Source organism: Tiliqua scincoides, chromosome 4, assembly GCF_035046505.1.
Source record: "Tiliqua scincoides isolate rTilSci1 chromosome 4, rTilSci1.hap2, whole genome shotgun sequence".
Classification (NCBI taxonomy): domain Eukaryota; kingdom Metazoa; phylum Chordata; class Lepidosauria; order Squamata; family Scincidae; genus Tiliqua; species Tiliqua scincoides.
The window spans coordinates 223,608,475-223,636,268 of record NC_089824.1 but is presented as its reverse complement, the minus strand read 5'-3'; the positions used below and the strand labels follow the sequence as shown (position 1 = coordinate 223,636,268).

The following is a 27,794-nucleotide window of genomic DNA, read 5'->3' as shown; positions in this document are numbered from 1 at the left end:
CAGGTCTGAAGGGAAGCGCCTCCTGCTGAGCTTGACACGGGGCTGGTCACTGCTGTTTGCAGACGGCCAGGCCTGCCCGTTGCTTCTTTGCCAGGCTGCCTTGTGCGTCGCAGGAACATCTTTCCAGATCTGTTCTGGCAGAGACAGACGTGTGGGGCGCGGGTCGCACAAAACATTTCTCTGGCGCTGAAGATTTGCTGCTGAAGATCTTATGCTAATTTTACTGCCCAATTATAACTGCTTTGCTTTTTCTTGTTCTAATAAAAACGAAAGCATCCGGAAACACCACTGTGCTTGGGAATGCGGCCTGATCTGACATAATTAAAAAGTGACTTCAATCAGGCTGTTTTCCTAATGGTTTGTCATCTCAGGCTACAGTTCCCGGAGAGCCCTCCCCCACTTCGCTTCCCAGCCCCCTGAGGCATCATTTACATTTCTTAATAACCCCTCATTAATATTCATGATGTGGGGAGGGCACCAATGGCTGAGTGCACACCACTAATTCAATTTTGCAGAGCCTCCGTGTGTTTAGTTAATCACCCAGGGACCTGGGCTGCGCAGCACAATTATTTATTCGGAATTAGATCTTGAGGCATCTGGATGGAAAAGTGCCCAAGGAATACCATGAAAAGGGGGGGGGGGTTCTCCTCATCTCCTCCTGCTCGGGTTCTGGAGGCTCTCCCTGTAGGACCCTACTCAGTCCAGGCAGGGCTGGAGACAAAAGCCCTCGTTTTCCTGTTGGGAGTTCTGTGGTTATGGTGGGAGCTGGGAAACCATGGCTGCAGTATTGCAGGGTTTCCTTCATCCAGTGCAGCGCACCAGCATGCTGGTGGCTGCCTCACATGTCAAGGTACCCAGTGATAGTGAGGGCCAGAAATCATGGCTGGCTCCAGCAGACAGCAGGTCCCCAAGGCCAAGAGGGAGCCCGCAGAGGAGTGTGGGCAAAAATCTTCCATAGACCAGGATGCTTTGTGCATTCACTTTACTTACTCAGGTTTGTTGTTAACCTCGGTCAGCGTGACCCAAGAATACTGCAGAACTGAAAACTTTGGTGGAAATCAGACACCCCTATTTTTCAGTGGGAGACAAATAGAAAGAGTGCTGAAGTGCTCACCCTTTTGGAGTACAGCAGGAGGTCTTATCCTTGCCCTGCTCTGCCTCTGTGACATTGTGTTAGCGTCACTTCTGTGTGGGGCTTGGCCTCATAGCTTCCTCAAATCGCTGGGCTGGTACCCAATGGATTGGGGTTGCACTTCCAGGAAGAAACTGTTGTTGGCATCCTTCAGTCTCGGAAGACCATGGTGTCACACTCTGAATGGTGGCTCTGGAACAGAGTGTCCTCTCCAGTGCGCGAAGCCTGGGTAAAGTAGGTATGGAGGATAGGCTGTTACCCATGCAGCAAATCCCCCCTCTCCACGTTGCTGAAATGGTCCAATGGAAAGGCAGAGGCCAATACGGTTGGTTCCAGCGGCGTCACAGGAGTTGCCAGAACATGACTGTGTTCAGCCATGAACTGCCTCAGGGACTCCGGCTCCAGATTTTGCATCGAGGTTGACTCCTGAAGCCTTTTCCACAACTGGATGTAGCCACAAGGCAGTGGAGGTTTGGGATCAGAGTTTTCCTTCTCTCAGATGAGCTGCCTTCCCAGGCTGACGAGTCCCATCTACCCGGTGGCTGTTTAGTCGCCTCTTATGACAAGTACAGCCAAACTGAGGGCCTAGTCTTATCCCCAGCCCCCAGGAAGAAACTACTATTAAAAAAATTGATGCAGCTTCTAATCAGTGAACAACCTCAGACACAGATGACAACAGTGATGGTGTTGGGGGAGCATCGTACACTCTTCCAGAGCGTCTTTGATGACTGCTTTATGGTGCAGCTGGCATTACTGGAAAGTGCTGCCAGACATGGCAGTCAGTGAGCTGGCATCAGTTGTTGCAGCATTCAAAGGGATTGGGCCATAAGCCTAGCACATTGTGCTCAGATCTTCAGGATTACTTCAGGAATCACCCCAAGATTGGTGCTGGGGAAGAGCTCTGCACTGGCCCCACATGGTGCCAGCTCCTTATCCCCCCAGTGGCCCCTTGTGTGCTACCACTGTTTTGAGGGCTCAGAGGGTGGCCTGGCCATGTGGCCCCTCTGACAGGCCCTCTGGCCTTTGGTTAAACCACCAGTTAGCACTTGTTAGGAGAATGCACTGTGCAAATTGCAGGCTTCTGTGCCGCCCCCACCCCGGTTGCTTTCCATCTTTGCACACAATTAAAAGTTCTGTTCATGGTTAGCAAGAAATCAGTTTCTTATTTTGTCTGAACAGAGGAAACCTGGTTTGAACAAAAGAGGCTATCAAACCAATTAAAAAAACAGGCTATCAAACCAGGATCTGCAAAACATCTACCATCAAATATCAAATAATAAAATCAAATATTTGGGGTTGAATGCAGCTACTGAATTTCTGATGAATATTTAGGAACTCTCTGAGCATCTAGGATGGTCTGGAGAATATTCATCACAAACATTTTCAAAGGACAATTCTGAGAGGAAAACATTGGAAGCAAACTAGAAGTTTCAGTCCCGCAGCAAACATCTGGGCAGGTGGCCCAAGTATGTTCTTCTGGTGTTTCCTGTTCCCTGGGTTAAGTGGAGGGGTAACTGACAACAACCTTTCTTGAAGATTTTTAAGGCAATGGGCATCCACCTCACCCCAGCACTGTCTGTTCTAGTGGCTGTCTGCTGGTATTCTTTTGCATCTTTTTAGATTGTGAGCCCTTTTGGGACAGGGAGACATTTAGTTATGTGATTTTTCTCTGTAAACCGCTTTGTGAACTTTTAGTTGAAAAGCGGTATATAAATACTGTTATTATTATTACTGTTATTATCCATTGAGAGCCAACTTGGGCAGTGATTCTTTAGATGGTGAAACCACTTGTGTTGAGTCTTGGGGTAGGTGGAGGTTTCGTGACTGGTTTTGCACTATGAAGGTGCAAATGCATTTGAGAAAACATTCAAAACCTGGTTGTGCTAAGAGAATGTGACAAGTTGCAGTCATACCACATCTCAAAAGAATGCATGCCAAAAATGCCAATTATAGCAACACACCTTTGCTATGTAACAATCTCATGGAAATCACTTGTGTGGATCACCTGGTTGGGCACATGTTTGCACGGTGGTTCTCTGATCCCTCTTTAGGACCTGATGTTCTCGTTCCACGTATTTGAACTCTGCAAATCACAAGTCACCAAGTGCCTCCCACAGTGACCAGCTGGAGATCTCCAGGGCAAACTGAGAGACTTGCAGAGTCAGTACAGGAGTGCACAAGCCTGCACAGCTTAGTGGGGGCTTCTGATTTTAGTGAGTGTGATTCTATCCTGTGCTTCTGGATCTGTACTAGAGCACCAAAGGAGGAACTCCCATATGTACTGGTTCTACTTGAAGATTGGGGGGGAGAGTGGGCGGAGGGTGGTCCCAGGGGTGGGCGGGTGGGGAGTGGGAGGCGGGGCTGGGACCCAGTTGTTATGCTGGATCCCACCCCTGTTCCCTGAGCTCTCCTCGGACTTACACCTCCTCTGGAGGTGGTGCAAGTCTGAGGAGACCCGTTAGGGCTGCAGTGGCTTACCAGGGTGGTAAGGGGAAGAGTTGCCTCTTGCCTTCAGCTGAACTACTTTGGGCCCTTATCCTGCACTGGATACAGCACAGGCCTCCTGGCTTGCCTATACCAGCGCAAGATAGGATTGCGCTGCACTGCACATTCGATGATGCTAATTTTCTGCATGATTTTCTGTATTAAAAGATTTTAGGGAGACTTAGGAGTGTGTTTGGTTTTCTGTATTACTGCATCTAGCTGCTGATGCCACATGGGCAGGCAGACCTGGGCTCCAAAAACTTTTCCAGTTCTCCCCCCTCCCCCCACCCCCCTTTGCAAAGGGGCCCAAAAGAATCTTTGTATCCCCTGAAAAATTCCTCTCAGAGGCCCTGGTGGGTGGGGAGGCAAGTGAGGCAGAGTCTCCCCACCAGAGTCCTTTAAAAAGTCCTGCTGCATGTGAGGTGTGCAAGCACTCACAACCAACATGCTCAGCGCATGGGGAAGCTCTGTCTCATCTGCCTCCCCATCTACTGCACGTCACTGTTGTGAGTCTCACTCCACTTGTGGGATCATCCTGCATTGGATTCTCCCCCCCCAGCCCTCTCCCAGCAAGACTCCAATGCTAAGCGCAGAGTGAGGGGAGGGTTCCCACATTGACCAGCCCAGGATGAATGGAGAGCCTTGTGCAGATGGAAGCTGTGTGGATAGTCAATGAGCAGAGCAGGGTCGTGCCCACTGGGTCTACTTCTGACATCCAGGTGGTTGGGGCACTGCTCTGCAGACCGATCCCTCATGCCCTGCTTGTTTCCTCGAAGGAAAGTCCCACTTCTGAAGCTCTCTCCAAGGCTGGGGGACAGCTGGAGAGTGGCTCTGCCTGATTCTCAGCCTTTTTCCAACTTAACTCCTGTCCTCCAGGGGATCCACCTGCCCCCCTAAGTCTGCTCCTGCAATTGGCCATAAGCCAAGTTTCACTCCTGGGGCTCACATTCTGGTGAAGGAGAGTCCAGCATCCTCCTCCCAAAGGAAGGACAAATCTCACCAAGACAGAAGGGAAGGAGAAGAGAATTGCTCAGGGTCACATGAGGCAAACAGTCTAGGGCAGGGGTCTCGAAGGTAAGTCCCATTTTCCTTCCACACAAAATATCTGGCATGGTATCGAGGGCTGGGAAAATAAATACATTTTAAATATACATTAGAAAGCCTCAGAAAGCCTAAGGCCTTCAGGTTTTACAGGAAAACCAGGAAGTGATGTTTTTAGACCTGAAGGCATTCTGAGGGGAGGTGCATGGCCTCCTGGACCCTCAGAACACCCTCCAGATGCAGTTGGAGCACAGCTGTGGTCACGTTTGTTTGTGCGGGCCAGAGGCTTGCTGCGGGCTGGATAGAGGCTTGACCTGGGCTGCATCTGTCCCCTGGGCCGGAATTTGGAGATCCCTGGTCTAGGGGGACAAGAATCCTTGGGAGCTGTGGTGGGGAGAGCCCTGCACTCTGGCTGTGCTTGCCCTGGTCTCCTCCCCTTTCTTGAACAGAATTCAGGCTCTCTACAGTCAACCTATGATTTAATATGGGTGGACACGTTGTGCAGATATGTGGTCAGTGGGTGCTCCCCCTCAAATCTATTTGCAGTCTCATTGAAATTCGGCAGCAGCCCTCCAGGAAGCCTCCCCTCCCCTGCCTGTGTTTTCTCTCCTTTCTTCTTGACTTTGTTTGCTTCTGTATTTGCCTTTAATTCAATATTTTGTCCCCATGCTCCATCTCCCTTTATTGGATAACGCAGCTCTGTTATTGAATCCTCCCCCGCAATGGCCGGGAGAAAATTCAGTTTCCCAGGCAGCAATCAAGTCAGGATGGAATCTTTGGAGGCCTGGAATGCTGCCGAGGCTCGCAGGCGCCCAGGAGTCTCCCCGGTGACAGTCGCACCACCGCTGAGGACAAGGCAGGGCAGGCAGCCAGCCTGAGCGTCTCAGAAAACCACCAAACTTGGAAGCAGCTAACCATGGATGTGCACACAGCAGCTGCCTCCTTTGGAGTTAGAGCCTTGGTTAATGCACCTGGTGCTGACTGCCCCTGACAGGCGGCACCTCTAGAGCCATCAACGGGGGGGGGGGGGGGGCGGGACTCTCCTCTCACCTGTTGTGAGGCTGCCTGCCCTTAGAGTCGCTTTTGCCAGGCAGAACAGATGTTCCCTTCCTTATGACAACCCCTTCTCCTTGGACCTCTGCTGCAATCCTCAGTCCAAACAGGAGGGACCAGCTGAGCAGCCGGGACCAATTTTTGGAGATCCACCACCATGTTGCACACACAGAGGGCTGCTGTGTCCCAGGAAGGTGCCCATTTGCTCAGAAAGCTAAAGCAAGTGTTCCCGAATGAACACACACACGATTCTTTGGATTTTTGGAGAGGCAAACAAACAGGCGACAGGAGAATTCAGAGGACTTCTAACGTTTACTCGTTTGCAAACAGGACCCCCACACACACTTGGGGGACCCCGAAGGATTACAATGATCCAGGTTTTATAGGGTCTTTTAGATAGGGGAGGGGGGACAGGAGCACACAAAGAGAGCAAAACACATCCATGGGAAGGATGGGAAGGATAAAAGACCAACAGGCCCACAGACAACATTTGGCATTGTTATCAGATCAACATCTTGGAGGGCAATTCGATATGCATTGGCAATTTGTTTACAGAGATATCCATTACAAAGGATCTGGTACTCCTCAGCATCATCAGATCTTTCCACAAGGACATGAAGGGCACTGTTGTCTTCGATGGCTCCACATCAGACCCTTTTGACATCCGAAGCGGAGTGAAGCAGAGCTGTGTTCTTGCGCCAACCTTGTTTGGGATTTTCTTCGCTGTCCTGCTGAAGCAGGCCTTTGGAACTGCAACAGAAGGCATCTATCTCCGGACCAGATCAGACGGAAAGCTCTTCAACCTCTTCAGACTGAGAGCAAAGTCCAAAGTCCAGCTGAAATGTCTTCGTGACTTCCTCTTTGCCGACGATGCAGCTGTCACTACCCACTCTGCCAAAGATCTCCAGCAGCTCATGGATCGTTTTAGCAAGGCCTGCCAAGATTTTGGACTGACAATCAGCCTGAAGAAAACACAGGTCATGGTTCAGGATGTGGACTCACCTCCCTGCATTACAATCTCTGCGCATGAACTGGAGGTTGTCCATGACTTTGTGTACCTTGGCTCAACGATCTCCAACACTCTTTCTCTCAATACCGAGCTAAACAAGCGCATTGGTAAAGCAGCTACCACGTTTTCCAGACTCACAAAGAGAGTCTGGTCCAACAAGAAGCTGACGGAACATACCAAGATCCAGGTCTACAGAGCTTGCGTCCTGAGTACACTTCTGTACTGCAGCGAGTCATGGACTCTTCACTCACAACAGGAGAGGAAACTGAGCGCTTTCCACATGCGCTGCCTCCGACGCATCCTCGGCATCACCTGGCAGGACAAAGTTCCAAACAACACAGTCCTGGAACGTGCTGGAATCCCTAGCATGTATTCACTGCTGAAACAGAGACGCCTGCGTTGGCTCGGTCTTGTCGTGAGAATGGGTGATGGCCGGATCCCAAAGGATCTCCTCTATGGAGAACTCGTGCAAGGAAAGCGCCCTACAGGTAGACCACAGCTGCGATACAAAGACATCTGCAAGAGGGATCTGAAGGCCTTAGGGATGGACCTCAACAAGTGGGAAACCCTGGCCTCTGAGCGGCCCGCTTGGAGGCAGGCTGTGCAGCATGGCCTTTCCCAGTTTGAAGAGACACTTGGCCAACAGTCTGAGGCTAAGAGGCAAAGAAGGAAGGCCCATAGCCAGGGAGACAGACCAGGGACAGACTGCACTTGCTCCCAGTGTGGAAGGGATTGTCACTCCCGAATTGGCCTTTTCAGACACACTAGACGCTGTGCCAGAATCACCTTTCAGAGCGCGATACCATAGTCTTTCGAGACTGAAGGTTGCCAATACTAGGTACTCTATGCATCCCTTTTATTTGTTTATGGCTCTTATTTATGACTTTCTGTCTTACCCTTGTGAACCCATACCTACAGCTAGCTTGTTCTCTAAGAGGGATTTTAGATGCTGGCGTTTGGTCAGAGAAAAGCCTTGTGGGTACTTCATATTGTGAACTGGGCATCTTGGGATATTTCTATATTGTGAGCTGGGCATATTGATATCACAAGCCAGCCAAGCTACGCATGCATGGGGACATCAGCTACCCTTCCATGCACCTCAGGTCTCTTGTCCATTGGATCTAAGGGCAAATTCTTAGGGCAGGAGGTCTGGTCTAGAGGGTAGAGCCTCCGTCTGCCTGAAGATAACATCCACAAGGTCACCAGTTCAAGGCCACTGGCACCTCGAAAATGTGGGGGAAGCTTTGGGGGGCAACACTGGCTGGTTTGCACATGCAGGCTTGGTGACAGAGGCAGTTTGCACAAGCAACAAGCCAGCAATCATTGCCCATCATGAGTCACAGGCAGGACTCTCAAATCAATTGAGCTGTGAGGGTTTGGGGAGGGGTCCTGGTGCACATTTGGCTACATATCTCCAAGTGCGGGGCAGCCCCCTCTGTGTCCCTTAGGGCATAATCCTAACCAGGTCTACTCAGAAGTAAGTCCTATTTTGTCCAACAGGGCTTACTCTCAGGAAAGTGTGGTTAGATTGCAGCCTGTGTATCTTATTCATGTCTTTTCTGCCCCTCACTAAAACAGCTCCACCTTGGGGAGACCCTTGAGCAGCGTGGCCCAGGAGAACCTCTGGACTCTCAGTCAGTGTGTGGCAGCACAGTGAGACACCCAGGCGGAGGAGCAGCCTCCAGGCCTCTTGTATGGCTGCAGAAGAAGACTCTGGGGTAGCCTTCCACAGCCAGAGCCAATTTCTGATGATAACTGCAGAAAGGTAACAGTGCCCCTGTTTTATGCAAGCTCTGCTGGCTGCCAAACTGTTTCTGGACTTAAGCTTCTTGCAGCCTGGGACAGCTGAGCAAGAGGTCTTCTGGCATATGCCCTTCCTGGTCCTTGAAATCTGGCTCTCTCTTGGCGATCTGACCACTGCTCAGAGGCTGCCGGTGGCCACTGTCCAATAAGCAGCCTCAATGGTGGCCCTGAAGCACTAGAACCAACTTCCTGCTGTGGTAGGACAGATCCAGCAGCATCGCCAGCTAAGTAGATGGCTGTTTTCTTGAAGCCAGCGGTTAGGGAAAGCACCAGGAGAAGGCAGGTTGGCTGACAGAAGTACTATGTGGTTAGTGGTTAGCAGTGCTTTTTTTGTGAAAAAAAAGGTGCAGGAACTCACAACTTGTTAATCTTTTATTTATTTATTTATTTATTTATAAACCATTTTTTATTGGAGAAATAAAATATGTTTATGTGCTTCTCCCCTAAAGATCAACTTACTTCTGAGTAGACATGCATAGGATTGGGCTGTCAATCTCCACATCCCCTTCCCCCTAGCTACTTTTTCTACACAAGGGGAAAAATACTGTACAGGTGCACTTGTAGCGTGTAGTATGTAGTGTGGCACTACTTCGAGGAGAGGAAGCAGTGAATGGATTCCAAAAAATGGCTTACATGAGTTCCATGTAGTAAAATTACTCTAAGCAACTGTGGGAGTTAGAACAAAAAAGGAATTCTTACATGAGAGGGATCCTTAGGTGCACACAGAAACAGCTACTTTTGCAAACAAGCGATTAAATATGGTTTAATTCAGGTATCAGAATACTCTGTGTCTTTGGGAAGGCGCTTGGCATGCAATTGTATGTTCTCTGCTGCCCTGAGCAGCTGCTGTGCATTGCTGGAGAGGAGCTGCAAACGCTGGCTGGCAGAGGGCATGCTTGTGAGGGAAGGACAAGGAAGATCTCTGGCAAGGCTGGACAGCATGTTGTACACACGTAGAATCCCTTTTCACCTGCCCTTAGCATGTGAAAACGGGTGCAGATATATCTCTCTGCCAGGTTTAAGAGCCCAATCCTAGGTATGTCTACTCTGAAGTAAGTCTCATTCTAGTCAATGGAGCTTACTCCCAGGAAAGTGCCTAGGATTGCAGTCTAAGAGCCCAATCCTATGCATGTCTACTCAGAAGTTCACTTTAGTGAATGGGGCTTACTGTGGATAGGATGGCAGCCTTAGAGTCCAATCCTGTGCCTGTCTATTCTGCCTCTGTTTTGCTCCCCGCCCTCCTGGAATGCCTCCGAAGGGGAGGGGCCCCTGCAAAAAGGTGCCGGAACTCCGTCCCCCCGCGTTCCATTAGAAAAAAAGCCCTGGTGGTTAGTACTCATCGACTCCTTCCTGCTGGGTGAGCAAGCAAATGGAGGGGGAAACTGGCAGTGCTACCCACTGCCTCCCTCCCAGGATACGGGGACTGGGCAGAAGTGAGTGACTGACACCAGTGGAGCTATCACTGAGCTGGTGTTCGTGGACACACATTGGCGTACCTGGAAGGGAGGATTGAGCCTTTTGGCTTCTTTGAGGCTCCTCAGGGCCTTACATGGCATGAATAAAGAGGGTTATTCTGGAGAGCAACAGGAGAGAGAAATTAAGGGGTGAATACAGCATGTCTGCTTTGATGCACAAATGAATGCTCGGGCTTGTTATTGCACATCTGCTGCATCACAGTTCAATTTGCACACGCAGGGCAGCTCCTCTTCTCCTCAGAAGATATTTATTCCACGTTTAAAAAATGTTTTGCTCAGAAATCTGTTTTTCTTTCTTATTGGGGTTGATTGCCGGGTTTTCCAATAACTTTGCAACGTTCCTCAGGCTGGAATATGTCAGCTCTTCTTGCTGAACTATGGCACCCACGTGTCTCACAGTTGGTGGTTTATCTGGATTCCCAGCAAAAGGACAGCAGATGATGAGATCATTATGCACCATTTATCTCTCCTCTAGAGCAGAGATTTGTTGAGTTAATTTTATCAGGGATGCATTTCTTCCTCAGATTCAAAGGGGGGGCTGGTTAAAGACTTCAGTCAAAATATTATATATGTTTTTAATTTCAGACTTATCTTTCAAGCGAATTCCCACTGAGATAACTGTGCAAACTCTTCTATTAATGATACAGAAGATTTATATAAAAATATTTTATGTACTAGACTCCATTGTATAGAATTCAAGACAATTAGCTGGTTTTTATTTGCCACCCTGTAGGCTCAAGCAATGCCCATTCTAAAGCAGAGTTAGTACTGATCTCCAAGGCTGCAATCCTACACACTAACATAGCAATAAGTCCCACTTGGTTGAATGGGACTAACTTCCAAGCTGACATCCGTAGGATTGCACTATAAGTCTGACAACTCAGGCCATTCCATATTCCCCATGGCCCCACTCAGGATAAAGTGGCTTCATACATCCAGGTGGCTTAAGGGAGTCACCATTTCAGGGGCCAACAAATAGGAGTTCCTGTTATTGTTGCCTGAGGCGTGTGATTTTGTTTGTTTTTGGAGTATGTTGAGTTCCAGATCTGGTCTACACCTTCCTGGTTCTTGGCACCTGCCAGCTGCAGTCTGTTTGTTTTATAAGAACTTACTGGATCAGGCCATAGGCCCATCTAGTCCAGCTTCCTGTATCTCACAGCGGCTCACCAAATGCCCCAGGGAGCACACCAGATAACAAGAGACCTCATCCTGGTGCCCTCCCTTGCATCTGGCATTCTGACATAACCCATTTCTACAATCAGGAGGTTGCGCATACACATCATGGCTTGTACCCCGTAATAGATTTTCCTCCAGAAACTTGTCCAATCCCCTTTTAAAGGCGTCCAGGCCAGTCGCCATCACCACATCCTGTGGCAAAGAGTTCCACAGACCAACCACACACTGAGTTAAGAAATATTTTCTTTTGTCTGTTCTAACTCTCCCAACACTCATTTTAGTGGATGTCCCCTGGGTCTGGTGTTATGTGAGAGTGTAAAGAGCATCTCTCTATCCACTCTGTCCATCCCCTGCATAATTTTGTATGTCTCAATCATGTCCCCCCTCTTTTCTAGGCTGAAGAGGCCCAAAGGCCGTAGCCTTTCCTCGTAAAGAAGGTGCCCCAGCCCCGTAATCATCAAGTTGGGAGAGAGAAGGGAAGATGCTGCACAATAGGCCGGCCCCACCTCTCCTAGAGAAGCCTCTGCCCAAAACCTCAACATGAATAGAGTGAATGGAGCAAACTAACAGCGCAATCCCATCTTGCAGGAGGCTTGCACTGTGTCCAACGCACGATAGGGCACCAAAGTGGCTCTGGGGAAACTTCCCCTTACCCCTGGGTAAATCCTAAATGTGTCCTACTAAAAATACAGTCTCTAGCAATTTCCATTGCTCCAGGAATCCTGGTCCTTGCGCTCACTGGAGAGGAAGTGGATGTGCCTTCTGCGAAACAGCGTAGCACTGCCAGAGCCAGGTGCTAGGCTGTGGCAAAGAACACATGGGCTGGCTGTCGCCACAAGAGGTGAGCATCTAGCTCCACTACCAGCAGACTCTGGATGCCTGCTGGCCCCTGTAACTACATGTAGGGAGTGGGAGGGAGGGAGGGAGGCCATGGGTTGATTGGGACACCAATGGGGGCAGTAGCGTGGATCAGGACACGGAAGGGGCAGTAGTGGTGTGCACCAAATTTAATCCCCCTTTTGGGCTCAATCCCCTTTTGGACTCATGGGTTCACACAGAGCTGAGTCAGCAATATCACAGGTGCAGGACTGAAAAAGACTCATTGGGCCAGCAGGGACTAATCTGAGGAGGCTTCTAGAGAGCAAAACCCCCTCCCAGGATGATGAAGGCGCCACACTGGCCCTGCTGCATTGCCATGCAGGGAGTTACAGTGCAGTTTGAAGGCTGTTTGAAGAACTGCTCAACAATATGGAATATTGACTCCTCTTTAGTATCTGCTTTTAGTTGCCTTGCAAATACCTACATGACAGTGGCCAGTGAGGCCATCTGGGGCTGTGGAGTGAGGGCCATCAGTATGCTGGTAGCACCCAGCTCTGTGCTGTTTTACTTCTAATGCAGGGGAGGCCCTGGAAATGCTAAACTGGTGTCTGGAATCAGTAATGGGCTGGAGGAGCGCCAGTAGACTGAAGGGGAATCCTAATAAGCAGAGGCACTGATGGTGTGTAGTTCATCCGTTGAGAGGAGTGGAGTTCAGCCAACTCTAAGCTGCTGGGGTACATTCCTGTGAGAGAAGAATCAGGATCACACTCAGGGGTGCTCATGAATAAAATGAGGGCAAACAGGGCTGCTGGTCAGAGCAGAGCACTGCATGCCAGGGTTCCGGGTTCAGTTCCAGACAGCACTGCTGCAGAGGGCTGGGAAAGATGCTGCCCGGCCTGAACGGCTGTTGCCAGTCGGCAGAGGCTTCACGGAGTCAAGCAGGCCCAGTGGCCTGGCAGGGGACACAGCAGCAGCAGCTCCTGCATTTGTTGCTGTGCCCCCAGGCCCACGCGAGCGGCGCAGAGCAGTTTCTGCCATCTGTAATGGCAGAACAGTGCGGAAGAGGGTCAGGGCCATGGCCGTTGCCACACAGAGAGCGGAAAGAACAGCCGCCCCAAACAATGCATCATTTGATTGATGTCCCTGCGTCCGATTTGGAGTCATTCTTTCCCAAGGGACGATCTGCGACACTGAAAACATAAAAAAGGGGAAAGCCACCCTGACCCCCCCATCCTGGCCCTTCCACCCTTCCATGAGGTTGTGGCAGTAATTCATTGCCCAGGCACTGTGAAATCTTTCTCTGCACCTCCCGCCCCACAAACACAGGCTGCTGGAGCACCCTCTCTGTGGCTTTGCCTAGATGGAACCCATGTGCTCCTCCAGAGTCGTGAGTATTCATGTGCAGCAACCTGGGAGTCAGTACAGTAGTGCAGTGGTGTAGCTAGAGGGTGTGCAAAGAATCAGGGGTGTGGGGTGCGGCAATTGAGGCATAACCACCCCAGCATAGTCCATGGAAAAGCACTGCAGCTGCCCTGCCTGCTTACATCTAAGGAAGCTCTCCTTACATCAGTTTTCTCAGGAGTAAGGAGAGCCAACCCAGGTGTGAGCAAGCAGGGCAGCTGCGGTGCTTTTCCATGGACTAGGATGGGGTGGTTCTACCTCACCTGTCACACCAGCACCGCATGTCCCTTCAAAGCACTACATGTTGAACTATGTGTTGCACGGAGCCTCACTGCAGGCGTGCAAGCGACCCCCTCCCCTTCGGAGCCATTCTGGGCCGGCCCGGAATGGCTCCGAAGGGAAGGGAGTCGCTTGCACGCCTGCAGTGAGGCTCTGTGCAACACGTAGTGCTTTGCAGGGACGTGCAGCCCGCTTAGCGGCCCAGATGGCTCCGAAGGGGGGGTCGCTTGCACACCTGCAGTGAGGCTCCGTGCAACACGTAGTGCTTTGCAGGGACGTGCGGCCTGCTTAGTGGCTCCAAAGGGGAGGGGGTCGCTTGCACACCTGCGGTGAGACTTCGTGCAACACATAGTGCCTTGCAAGATTTAGTGCTGTGCCCCCCCTCTGGCTACGCCACTGCGTTGCATTGCATTCCTTCTGCCCGCCTCCGCTTGCTCCCCCCGCCCGGAGCGGCTCCGAAGGGGACGGGGTGGGGCCGCCCGCACGCGAAACCGAGTGCTTTGCCCCCCTCCGGCTACACCACTCAGAGCTGCGGGCTCCGGCGGCCGAGGCGCTCGCGGCGGCTTTGTCGCTGCGCTCCACAGGCGCATATACGGTCGCGGGCTGGTGCGCTCCTAGTCAGGTGTTTTCGGCAGCGCGGCCCGCGGGCGCCGCGTCGGCGCTTGACGGCAGCCGCGCGGCGTTTTGCGACAGTCCGGAAGACGGCGGCATGGACGTGGGGGAGCTGCTCAGCTACCAGGTGAGGGGTTGCGGCCTGCGGGGTGGCGAGGCTCCTCAGCGGCCCCGGGCAGCCACAGACAGGAGGGCCAGGCCTCCCTCCCCAAAGAGTCTCTGGGCCCGCTGCGCCAGGCCCGGCCCGCGGGCCCCTGCCGCCTCCAGGCTGCGGAGGACGGAGGAGGCCTCAGCGGGTCAGCCGAGGCCAGGCCGGCCTCTGTGCCCTCCCGCCTCTGGCACTCCCGAGTCGGGGGCGTAGCTGGAAGGGGCCGGAGCGCTCAGGCTGGTGAGGAGGCTCAGTGGGGCGGGCAAGCGGCCGCTCCCTTCTGGGCCATTCCCCGTACGGCTCCGTTTTGCTCCCCCGCCGGGAATGGCTCCGAAGAGAGAGGCCGCTTGCCCGCCCCTGCCAGCCTGGGCGCTGCGCCCCCTCCAGCTACGCCACCGCCCCAGGTAGCCCACCCTCAGGCTGGCGGGGATCTCCTGGAACGCGGCTTCCTGTAACACTGTCTTGTAGCACTTTTTGTCCTGTGTGTAATTTCTGCAGCGTTGTGTGTTTTCGTCATTCAGAAAACCATTCAAAAGTTTGGCGTAGCAAAGTTCAGCTGCCTGCGCTGAGTCCCAGCCTGGCTCACCCTTCTGGAAGGAGCTCCTCCCATCGTCCTCCGCCTCTGCCACAGAGGAGAAGTGGCAGCAGTGGTCCTCACACAGTGGGCTCCGACTTAGGGTGCTGATGCTGTGAACGCACCTGTGTTGGAACAGTGTTAGAATGGCCTCCACTAGCGTTGTTTCATACAGCGCTCTTTTGCAGTAACACACCCATAGCGTTGTAGGAAGTCAGTCCTGTGGCGGGTTGTCCCCCCCCACAGGACTGTTGACCTGTAAACAATGTACTATGTGTGCTATTTTCTCATTCTCAGTTTTGTTTGACTTTTTGGAATTGTCTCTTTGCTTGATTCTTTATCTTGTCAAGTCCAATGAGCCATGAGGGATAGAAAGCCAGGATATACAGTAAATAAAGAGTATGGCCAGTTTTGTAGGCAGGAGAAGGTCACAGGTTAAAACCCTGTTGCAGTTCATAGTTGGCAACCTTCAGTCTCGAAAGACTATGGTATCGCGCTCTGAAAGGTGGTTCTGGAACAGCGCCTAGTGTGGCTGAAAAGGCCGATTCGGGAGTGACAATCCCTTCCACACTGGGAGCAAGTGCAGTCTGTCCCTGGCCTGTCTCCCTGGCTATGGGCCTTCCTTCTTTGCCTTTTAGCCTCAGACTGTTGGCCAAGTGTCTCTTCAAACTGGGAAAGGCCATGTTGCACAGCCTGCCTCCGAGCGGGCCGCTCAGAGGCCAGGGTTTCCCACTTGTTGAGGTCCACTCCTAAGGCCTTCAGATCCCTCTTGCAGATGTCCTTGTATCGCAGCTTTGGTCTACCTGTAGGGCGCTTTCCTTGCACGAGTTCTCTATAGAGGAGATCCTTTGGGATCCGGCCATCATCCATTCTCACGACATGACCGAGCCAACGCAGGCATCTCTGTTTCAGTAGTGCATACATGCTAGGGATTCCAGCACGTTCCAGGACTGTGTTGTTTGGAACTAGGGAAACCTCTTAGACCAGGGGTGTCATACCAAGGGCCGAATGGCATTCATGATGCCTGCTGAGGGCCAGAAGTGATGTTGTTGGGCAGGAAGTATTGTCATTAAACAGGTCATAACCAAAAATAAGCACTTTTTCCTCACTTAGGAATTAATTAGCTGCAAATGACAAAAGAGAAAACATGCAAATCTTTATCATATTTAAAGATGTGGGAGAGCCCAATTTTTGTGTGGGCTGCCCTTTCAGCAGTAACACCTCAGCACTGCTCAGCTGCTGTGAGCCTGAGGGCTGGATAAAAAGCTTCCGGGGGCCACATCCAGCCTCCAGGCCTTATGTTTGACACCCCTGTCTTAGACCCTGAAGAGCTCTGCCAGTTAGAGTTCAGTGGATCAAGAGTCTAGCTTGGTAATAGGCAGCTTCATGTGTTCATGTAATATATATATATTGGCAACCTTCAGTCTCGAAAGACTATGGTATCGCGCTCTGAAAGGTGGTTCTGGCACAGCGTCTAGTGTGGCTGAAAAGGCCTGTTGCATGGTGCAGAGTTGTCGATCCGCTTGTCGGTTTTCATCCTAAACCCCACGCACCCCATGAGGTTAACGGACCGTGGCGAGGCAACACCTTACTGGCTGGGGACTGCCCAGCTTAAGGCGGGCGGTAGCTGCCCAATGAGATGCAATGATCTCTCCCACCGTTGGAAGCAGCCCCTGGCGTCATGCTCTACGCCAATCGAGCAAAGACTTATAACCGGTAAACTGCTGCTTCCCGTGTTGTGCCGACGCCGTATGGCGAAGTTGGAGTGTCCTCTCCAGTGCGCGAAGCCTGGGTAAAGAAGGTATGGAGGATAGGCTGTTACCCATGCAGCAAATCCCCCCTCTCCACGTCGCTGGAATGGTCCAATGGAAAGGCAGAAGCCAATACGGTTGGTTCCAGCGGCGTCGCAGGAGTTGCCAGAACGTGACTGTGTTCAGCCATGAACTGCCTAAGGGATTCCGGCTCCTGATTTTGCCTCGAGGTTGACTCCTGAAGCCTTTTCCAGAACTGGATGTAGCCACAAGGCAGTGGAGGTTTGAGGTCAGAGTTTCCTTCTCTTAGATGAGCTGCCTTCCTAGGCTGACGAGTCCCATCTACCCGGACTGTTCTGGGGATTGTATTCTGGAGGTTTTCTTTTCTGATGGAGGGTCCTAGGAGGATGGTCCTGGCCTAAGTGGGAGAAGAGGGAGTCAAGGGAGCAGGAGACCCTTGGATAGTGCAGAGTGGTGGAGCTGAAGGCGTGAAGTGTTATGGACCTCTTTCTCCCCACATTGCCTTGGGTCTAGTGGCATGTCCTTTCGTGTAAACAAATAATTATTATATAAATATAATTCGTAATAGAAACACCTGAAGTCTGGGAAAAAATAGTTCAAACCCATTGCCTGTGTTCTTATTCAGAGGTTATAAAGTTGTATTATTATAACAGGGGTGTCAAACTCATTTCATGCAGTGGGCTGAATCGCATTCATGATGCCTGCTGAGTGCCGGAAGTGATGTCATTGGGCAGGAAGTGATGTCATTAAACAGGTCACAACCAGAAATAAGCACTCTTTTCTCTTGTAGGAATTCATTGGCTGCAAATGACAGAAGAGAAAATACACAAATCTTGATCATATTTCAAGATATGGAAGAGCCCAAATATTATGCTGGCTGCCCTTTCAGTAGTGACACCTCAGCATTGCTCAGCAACTGAGAGCCTGAGGGCCAGATAAAAAGCTTCTATGGGCTGCATCTGACCCCCAGGCCTTATGTTTGACACCCCTGTAATAATCCCTTTCCTTCAGTGGCTCTTAATCATTTGGGTCAAGGACCCTTTGAGCATCTGATGAAGGCTATAGCCCCCCTCCCAGAAACATGAACACACGCGCACACACACACTTTTGCATATGATTTATTTTATTACATTGGAAGCTGAATTTTTTCACAAAGATATAATAGGGAAAAAATTATTTACGAAGAATTATGTTTTTCTTACTCTCATTTTTTAATGTAAAAAATCAATGGCCACTCCCTGAAAAAAATTGAAATGCATTCAAATTGTGCAAATAAAACAAAAAGTAAACTTTTTTTCTTAAAAAGTAGCTTTTTGTGAGATGTTGCGTGGCTTGAATAAGATGTTGACATTTTAGGGTGGTCTTTGACATGGCAACGCGCATGTCGTCTTTGACATCCAAACAATTTTGATGGCAAGAAGTGCTGCAAATTCTGACTCACAAAGGTATGTAGTAACAGTATCTGCTCTCAGAGGTTGCTTGCTGGATGAGGGCACTTTTGTGTCTAGGAGCGCCAGAATTTACCATGACTCTTCAAGTAGAATTCAAGTTGTGTTGTGTTCTCAAGTCTGTGTGGGCATCTTTGGCAGTGTCTGCCTCATTGCTGCTGTCATATACGTGCAGGAAGAGTCCACATTTCAGTTTTAAGGTTGTCCGAGCAGAATAACCTTCAAGAGTTTTGTGTTGTTTCCAGCTGTATACAGATTTCTGCCTGCAGAGAAATTGAGTCGGCTTTGTTACTCTCCACCTGGCAGAAGCACTTTCTCCAGCACTGGAGAGTTTGCCCAGGTATCCGCCTCTTCTTGGCAGCATGGCAGCTTGGCCCAGAGTTTTCCCCGCAGCATCCATCATGATGGCTGCAAGGCCTTGGATCAGAAGATTTGTCTCATTCATTTAACCCAAAGTTTCCCCCAAGTAAGCAAAGCCATGAGTGGCCTTCTCTCTATCAAGTTGTCCTGAGAGCGGACTTTCTTTTTCTCTCAGAAAAGTGGAACTTCTGCTCTGGGTTCAGCAAAGCTTTTCAGGACTGGTCCTTTGCAAAACCAGTGAACTTCTCTGTGGTAGAAAATAACTTTGTATTCTGCACCCATTTCTTGGCTTGGATGAAGTGGGTAACCTACACAACCTCATGCAAGACTTCTTTCAGGAATGTCAGCAGAGCCTTTGATGCTAGAGAGTTCTTCTGTCCAGAAAGCAGCAAATCACGATGATGTGTGGGGGGTCTCTCTTCACCAGAGCAGCAAAACCAGATGCACAATCCAGCCTTGCAGTTGTTACATCTATGCACAGAGTACCAAGACTTTTCTTTCTATCAGAGTTTTGCTTGGAAAAGAAAACTTTCCACCATTTTACCAATGCCTTCTGGGTTAACCAGGGAGAAGCCAGGAACCTCTGTGCAACCTGGAAGTGGGTCATTAGTGCTATTTTTAGCCAGGAGGGGCTTGGAAACCATGTAGTTTGACCATGCAACATTAATGCTTTTTTGCTTTTTTAGAGCATTTAAATGGCAACCCCAGTATCTGCTGGCATCCACAGTGTGTTAAACCTGTGGGCACTGGATCCACAGATATCGAGGTCACACCTGTAAATTCATGCTATTTTCTTGCCTCCCTAACATCAAATGAAGAAGTATTAAATGTGTTATAACTAATCTGGAATGAAAAAAAATTACAATGGACACATGAAAAGACAACATTTTGACCTTGAAATTCACCGTGACCCAATGTAAACAAAGACCAAGATCCACAGTCATAACGGCAGGACATGTTTGATACCTGTTAGCGAGAAACTATTCTAGATGTCCGTCCCTAGAGCAGCTGGCCCTGTTCACCTCCATGGTGTCTTTTTCTGATGCATTTTTCATCTTCTTAGCTTGTGATCCCTTTTGGGACAGGGAGCCATTTAGTTATTGGGCTGTCTCTGGAGCCAGCTGCTTGTACTCAGTAAATTGTGCTCCTTGGTGAACTTCTCTGTCGAACAGCAGAATGTAGATATTCTTAATAAATGCCACTGTCATGACATGGTGACAATGACCACTGTAAATCACCAGAGCATGTGTGGCAGCATCCCATGGCATCCACCCTTGTTTGGAGTGAAACAGTACTGCAACAAAATGTGATGTGAGGACACATCAGTGGCATCCTGTGCAGTTATGGGTGGGGACTGGTGCAGGTCGGCCATGGAGCAAACACTTGGGGGGGGGGAGTTCCAGCAGTCTCATGGACACCTAGCATAGGGTTTAGTAGGGCTGAGAAGGCAGAGGACCTAGCATCCCCTGGGGATGGGTCACAGTGTGGGATTCCAAAAGGGTGGTGAACGAAGCCTTCAAAAAAGGCTTTGAGGTTGCCAGGTTAGTCCTTGGCCTCACAGGTGCAGCAGCAGCAACCCAGTTCTCTGGGACTTGTCCAGCACAGCCTGTGTAGGAGAAGAGCCTGGGTGACCTGTGCTCCTGTTCTTCACTGGAGGGTCTTTTCTCCAGTCCCTGACTGGGCCTTCACCAACCTGCTGTGGACCTGCAACTCCCTGCCTCCCCCTTGGTCCTTCAGATTCCTTCCTTTTTACAACCTCCTTCTCTCCTTCAGGAGAGCAGGTAGTAGCAGGAGACATTTAGGAGTCCTACTGCCAACATAATTGGACGTTAAAATGTGTTTTCTCCCCTGAGACCATTGGCACAGTAATTGGTAAGGCTGTGGAGTTGGTACACATAGACTCCAACCCCTCCACAGCCCTGGTAGAAGGAAGGGTCAAAGAAAAAATCATTGCTTTGCACCCCTTTCATGGACCTCCTGCAAGCCCATCCACGGGCCCGGCTATGACCCCTGCTGCTCTTCTTTCAGAGGATAATGTGTATCCTGTTGCTTCTCCAGTGTATTTGGAACTTGATGCCTTCCATTTTCACAGGGATTTTGTCTCTTTCATTGTTCAATAAACAACCTAATGTCCCTCCTCACCTCTCTGTCCTCTTTTCAAAAGCGGAGCTCAGAAGGAGAATTGAATTCCCATCTCGGATGGAGCTGTCTTGAGAACTGACTTCCAGCTGTTTGATTCTAGTTGCATTTTGTTGCTTAGTTTCTTAATTCCCTTTGAATTAAAAGGAAACAGTTAGTGCTGCTGCAGCAGGGTGAGCCTCACTTGTTCAGTCAAATTCTTTGTTATGTACTTGTGTTCCAGAAAGGCAGGCACTCCGTGCACACTAGAGAGAGGGGTGCCTGTTCCCAGGAAGGTGCCTACCTTTGTGTGAACTTACCCTGATTTTGATTTCTAGGATGGGGGGAGACTTGAGATCAACCAGAACCTTTTTGAGTGCTGCTTGTGCAAGTTGCTCTGTCGGTTGGTAGGCCAAGTTGTTGGCAGGCCTAGTGTCTGCTGCAGAAGGAGCCTCTATCCCGCAGTGTTACATGAATGTTTTGGCAAGGTAGTTGAGGAGTTTGGAAGTACTTTTCTAAGCAACCATAGCAAACTACTTCTACCCTCCCATCTTATATGGGCAGCTGGAAGTGGATTTATAAAGCCATCAGTTGAGTTTAATGACAGTGTTCTGATCCATTTGCTCCTGTAGGGCCAGGAGTTGCATGTTTGGACAAACCTGATCTTCATCTGGCCATTCAGTCGAAAGCCAGAGCCCACTGAGGCACTAGCCAGTGTCCTTGTAGGGGGAGACTCCCATTTCAGGGGAGGTTTGGCATGATTGATTTCCTGAGTTTGTTGCTTGGGAATGTTTGGAAAGCGACTTTCTGTTCTCTGTAAAGGGAGGGGTTGTAACTTGGTGGTGGGTCATGCGCGTTGCATCGAGAAGGATCTCAGCAGATTCTGAGCTGGGTGACCTAAAGGCCTCACTTAGGGGTGAGGCAGCATCCTCTGTTCCTGGGTACTGCTTGGGCTGCAGGAAAACCTGGGAAGATGTGTTCTCCATGATCAAGGCAGAGGGTGGATGGGAGTGTTCACCTTCCAGCTGCACCTGTTTTTGAGGGTTTGATGGGCAACATTTAGACTCAGGGCAATACTGCATGTTTTTCTAGTGGGCTTTGCCTCCTTTGCCCAGCTCTTTCCTCCAGGAGAAGCAAGGAACTGCCCACCTCCTACATACTGTGTAGGCTTCTTTTTGCATGTTCATTTTGGGTTTTGCTAGGAAAGTGGTGGGCTGTCTTCTTGTGCTCATCTTTGAAGCAGTTCCTTCTCCCTCTGGTCAGTGTTGGGCTCTTGGCAAATAATTGAGATGAGCCTCTCCCACCCTCGGGCTTATTCCCCCCCCTCCACCTCCGCTTCGGTCCTGTACACTCTGCACTTAATGCAAACTCTTCATCTTATTTCTAATCCCAAGTGAAAACATTCATTTTTCTCCTGTCTTCATTTCTTCAGTTTTCTTGGGTTTTGCTGTTATTTATTACCCTTTTATTTAATTCTAAGTATTTTTGATGCAATTTGCATGTGGCATGCAAGACATTATAAAATGTAAAGCTGGGCCGTATTTCATTGTGCTTGCTTGTTTCAGCAGCTTGTCTGGAAAAGAAGAAGATGGATTTTGTTCATATTTTTCCTTCTGGTTTTGGCAATGAAAGGCTCCTGTGGTGAAGGAGCTACCCGGGCATATTTCAGATTTCGGCAGCCTCCCCCATCACCCCCTTCCTCATTTCTCACTGAAATGAGGCTTCTGCAAACGATGCGTAGAGGAAATTTTTAGATGCGTATTTTGTTTTTAAAAGACACGGTTCTCCCCTCTTCTGGCCAAGGCCTGCCTGAGACATCTGGGGACAGGCTCTGTAACAGCGGAGGGTGGCTGTGCCCTGTGGAGTGCTTGCCTATCCCTACAGTGGGTGGCTTGGACTTGCTGCTGACCACTTGCATCCCCCTTTCGCTGCTGCTGGTCCATCTTGTCCCGTGTTGGCTGCTCTGGTGGCAGCATTGCTGTCTGCTTTCAGGCAGAGATACTGGGGCTAAACCCAGAACTTCCTGCAGGCAAAGGCTGCCTTCCACCTCTAAGCTTCTGGGGGGGGGGGGCGGCGGGCAGGTGCTGGTGGTGATTAGTGGACCCAGTCTTGGGCCTCTTTCCCTGCATGGTCACTTTGAACTCAGGCCATGCAGGGAAGGTGCTGGAAGTCTTCTTGGCTCTTTCTATGTTGCTGTTGAAATGTTCTCCCAAAAATCTAGCTGTCTGTGTCAAGGAAACAGATGGACAGTTTATTTCCAAATCTGTCACTTGCCGCGCGCCTGTGCTTTTCCTTTGTTGCTTCATGCTTGAAAATTTGTAATTGAAAAAGTGGTACTTTGTATGCACTCCCGTGATTGGGGGTCCAAATACTGGCTTTGCATGGTTATCCAGAGTTGGAGGTGGCTGCTGTATTGTAGTGGTTGGTGTGGGATGAGGAAGAGCTATGCACACTTTTTGCCCCCATTACCAACATCTTCCCAGTTTGGGTCTAGCTCATTCTGTTGCAGTGACTTAGTGTTTCCTGTCAGGGTCATTTGTTGGCCCCTGCCCAGGTCTGCACTGTGTCATCGTCGTCGTCGTCCCCCCCATGAGCCGGCTGGGGTCAGCACTTTCCCTTTCTGATTGTGCTGCTGGGTTTCTCTTTCCTAAATGTTTAATCCTTGCTCCTCTTAATCAAATAGTGGTGTTGTTTCCTTGCCAAGGTTGGCATAAGCAATGCTGGGCACTTTGCCCTTTACTTTAACATGCAGCCTTGTTTGAAAGAGGGAAGAAGGCCTGGCGTGCCATGGAGGGAGTGCACCATTGCACTCCTCAGGAATCCATCAGTGCTTGTCTGGTGCAGCGAAACAGTTGCAGATGGCCTCAGCCGCTGATTAAATGTTTCTGCTGCTTTGCCCAGACCCTCTGTGTCTGGTTTCTGATTACATTGGGTAATTAGGGGGGTCAGAGCCAAGTCCAACCATTTCCAGGCTCCTCTTCCAATTATCTCAGGAGAGGAGAGGAAAAGCGCTGGCTGTGATTGCCAGGAGCTGATTTGTGCCACTGCAGTCAGTTGATTCCCAATTGCCACTTTAGGTTTCGGAACAGAGCAGCAGCGCTGTGCTCGAGGGCTGCTGAGAGATGCGAGAAACGGATATGTTGTGGGCTTTGCCTGCAGGCGCAGAATAATGGCAATAGCTGCTGTAGACAGCGGGCTGCACATCTGCATGTAGCAAGCACACCTGGTGCCATTTTGCCAGTGACCTCTTTGGAGGTCCTGCCAGCCTTTTCCAGCAGCCTTTTCCTCTTCATCTGAGAGGGGTGAGGGCATCCTTGGAGAGCCATGGCCCGGGTACTCTTCCAAGAGGTACAAAGTGGGCCTTTGAAGAGAGAAGCCCTGCGGTTGAGGGCCTGGTCTGTGTGAGTATCAGAGATGAACAGTGTGGGCTATTCAGTTTACACAATTGCTCGCTGTGGGAGCAATTCAAAGAAGTGCATCTCTCCCTCGCATGTACCCAGCACTCCCGGCTACACCAAACAGAACCAAAAGTGAGAGCCTGTTGCCCAGATGAACCTACCCATCCCAAAAAAGAACACTTGGGGCACAGTCCTATCCAACGTTTCAGCACTGATGCAGACATGCTACCATTCTGTGGTAGTGCGGGGCAGTCACAGAGGCCCCCTCCAGTTAAGGGAACATTTGCTTCCTTTCCTTGGTCATGCATTGCGGCTTCATCGATCCTGGGAAGTTGGATAAGATTGGGCCCTTAGTGTGCCTGGAGTGACAAATGTAATGCTGTTAAAAGCCATTTCACATTCGATATATTAAGATTGCATATCCCTCCTTCCAAGTAAAAGGTGTACCAGCCTTTTAAATCTCCTGTGTCTGGGGCTCACTTAGTAGCACTGAGTTTGATTTTGTTCTTCATAATGGTGGAGTGTAACATGTCTACCTGTGGATTAGTTCTCTAAAAATGAACCATACACTGCAGGTTGAATGGTGAGCCCACGAAACTCCCACCTAAGAGGGAAGAGTCTAGAGAAGAATCTATCTCCTGTTGCACAAATGGAGAGCCTGGAAAAGGATCCAATTATTTTTTGAAATGACAGCAGTGATGAGCTGTGCTAGGAGAGGCATCAGCAGTTCTTGAACCCATAGGTGTGCTGGAGTGGCTGTCACAGGTCCTCTCTTGACTTTCTCATAAGAACATAAGAACAGTCCTAGAAAGGACTGAACAGGCTGGAGTGTCCTAACCTGGCTTCTGGTTCTTGCATCTGTTTCAGACCCCATGAGTGCTTGGCACCTATTTTGGTGCCTCTCCTCTCCATCTCTCCTGGATTGAGACCTGGTTGAAGACCAGGAAACAGAGAGTGGGTGTCAGTGGGCACTTTTCACAATGGAGAGAGGTGAAAAGTGGTGTGCCCCAAGGATCTGTCCTGGGACCGGTGCTTTTCAATCTCTTCATAAATGACCTGGAGACAGGGGTGAGCAGTGAGGTGCCTAAGTTTGCAGAAGACACCAAACTTTTCCGAGTGGTGAAGACCAGAAGTGATTGTGAGGAGCTCCAGAAGGATCCCTCCAGACTGGCAGAATGGGCAGCAAAATGACAGATGCGTTTCAATGTAAGTAAGTGTAAAGTCATGCACATTGGGGCAAAAAATCAAAACTTTAGATATAGGCTGATGGGTTCTGAGCTGTCTGTGACAGATCAGGAGAGAGATCTTGGGGTGGTGGTGGACAGGTCGATGAAAGTGTCGACCCAATGTGCGGCGGCAGTGAAGAAGGCCAATTCTATGCTTGGGATCGTTAGAAAAGGTATTGAGAACAAAACGGCTAATATTATAATGCTGTTGTACAAATCGATGGTAAGGCCACACCTGGAGTATTGTGTCCAGTTCTGGTCACCACATCTCAAACAGAACATAGTGGAAATGGAAAAGGTGCAAAAGAGAGTGACTAAGATGATTACTGGGCTGGGGCACCTTCCTTATGAGGAAAGGCTACGGTGTTTGGATGTCTTCAGCCTAGGAAAGTGGCGCCTGAGGGGGGACATGATTGAGACATAAAAAATTATGCAGGGGATGGACAGAGTGGATAGGGAGATGCTCTTTACACTCTCACATAACACCAGAACCAGGGGACATCCACTAAAATTGAGTGTTGGCAGAGTCAGAACCGTCAAAAGAAAATATTTCTTTACTCAGCGTGTGGTTGGTCTGTGGAACTCCTTGCCACAGGATGTGGTGATGGCGTCTGACCTGGACGCCTTTAAAAGGGGATTGGACAAGTTTCTGGAGGAAAAATCTATTACGGGGTACAAGCCATGATGTGTATGCGCAGCCTCCTGATTTTAGAAATGGGTTATGTCAGAATGCCAGATGCAAGGGAGGACACCAGGATGAGGTCTCTTGTTATCTGGTGTGCTCCCTGGGGCATTTGGTGGGCCACTGGCTGTGAGATACAGGAAGCTGGACTAGATGGGCCTATGGCCTGATCCAGTGGGGCTGTTCTTATGTTCTTATGTTGGTGCTCCTGGCACCAGTCTCAGCCAGCTTTGGGGAGGAGCATCAGGAGGATGTGTGCAAAGTCGTTGGCAGACTCTGATCAGAAACACAGATGGCAGCAGCAGCAACTGGGGGAAAAGCCTTCTGGGGGTGTGGAGACACCTGAAGAATTGCTTTAAACAGAGTCCACAGGATGTGGCCAGCACTGCAGCACGTGGCAACATTGATGCCTCTGCTCCCCTGGTGAGGGAGGCCAGGTCTTCTGAGGGGGAAGTTGGGAGGCTGCTGGCCTCCCCTCTTTTGGAAGATCTGTGTGGTGAAGGCGGGCAGTGGTCTCTGTATTCTCGGCTCCCTTGTTAGCTGGTGTGAACGGCACCTCTGAGAAATGCTTTTGAGTGTTCATCTCTGCAAGGCAGCTTAATTTTCTCAAAATTGGTTCTTGCGAGACCTGACACTGCTTATTCCTTTTGAAATAGTGAGAGAAGGCAGGATTGAGAGCAAACTGGCTTAGCAGAGGTGCTGCAAACTAGATTGGAGGTTGTCAGAAAGCTGTCACTGGAGATTTGGGGCTTGCTTCCCTGAAGTCTTTCTAAGTGGACCGCTAATGGGTAGCTCCTCTTGATGACTCTTTTGTGCTAGATTCAGCTGGCACTGACCCACCTGCAGGATGATCCTCAGGGGGATTTCTTTAATTCTTTGCTGACTTCCCCCCCCCCCCCGTCCCTTTCCCTTCCCCCAATTCCAGTCTCATAGAGTTGCTGATGATGGCTAGCAATAACAGAGGTCAGGATGATGGGTGCGGGTGGGGTTAGCAGGTAGTGGGAAGGAGCCTGTGATCTCAAGGAGGCAGCTCTCTCCAAAGCGTCTACCTGGGAGCCCAGTTTGTCACCAGGCTCTCTCCTGTGGTGAGTGAGAGGGGCATTAGAGCTGGACTGGCAGGGAAGCATTTGTAAGGCTATCGAGTGTTCCCTTCCATTTTTACTCTCAGGCCATCAAAGTGCTGCAATGTGCGCAGATAGGTGGGCTAGCAGATGTGTCGGGACTGCAGGAGGCCAGATTGCCGTATCTGGACACCATGGCAGGGAGGCCTTAGCGTTGCATGCCTCTCCCACAGTTGCGTGAAAATGAGGGGAAGGTCTGGAGTGAATTGTATGTCAGGAGTTTTGTTGGGCTGGAGTAGCGGGGCACCTGTGCTGGGCACAAAATGGGCATCAAGGATCACACAGTGTATCGATTAAAATGTTGTGTCTTGTGATGCTTTCTTTCTAGTGTGAAATACTTCAGCATATTTTCAAGATTGTAGATGAAAAGCCAGATCCCAGCCAGCTGAGAGGTTTGCCAGAAACAGCAGGCCGAGGAGGCAGAGTGGCATTGTTGCAGCTTCTCATTGGGTGTTCAGTGAGTCAGAGTAGATGTGCTTTGCTCCTTGGGTTAAATCTCAACCATGAAGTGTGCTGGCTGTCTGAACTTGGACACATTGCTCACATTTGGTCGTAATGACTAAACAAGGTAGGAATGGTAAATTAAAACTGAAAAATTAGTATTGCGACAAAAAGGCCATGTAGCGATGATCTGATCCAGAAGTTTGCAGTGAAGCTAACAAG

The 27,794-nt window shown here is 50.1% G+C and overlaps 1 protein-coding gene across 1 annotated transcript in view; it reads left to right on the top strand.

Annotated features, from left to right (window-relative positions):
• Window positions 1-14,327: 14,327 nt before the first annotated feature.
• Window positions 14,328-27,794, top strand: part of CTNNBL1 (catenin beta like 1) — a 122,733-nt gene continuing 109,266 nt past the window's right edge. Inside the window, exon 1 of the mRNA XM_066624139.1 lies at window positions 14,328-14,411. Coding sequence (XP_066480236.1) covers window positions 14,382-14,411 — 30 coding nt within the window. The 5' untranslated portion in view covers window positions 14,328-14,381. The remainder of the gene's footprint in view (window positions 14,412-27,794) is intronic.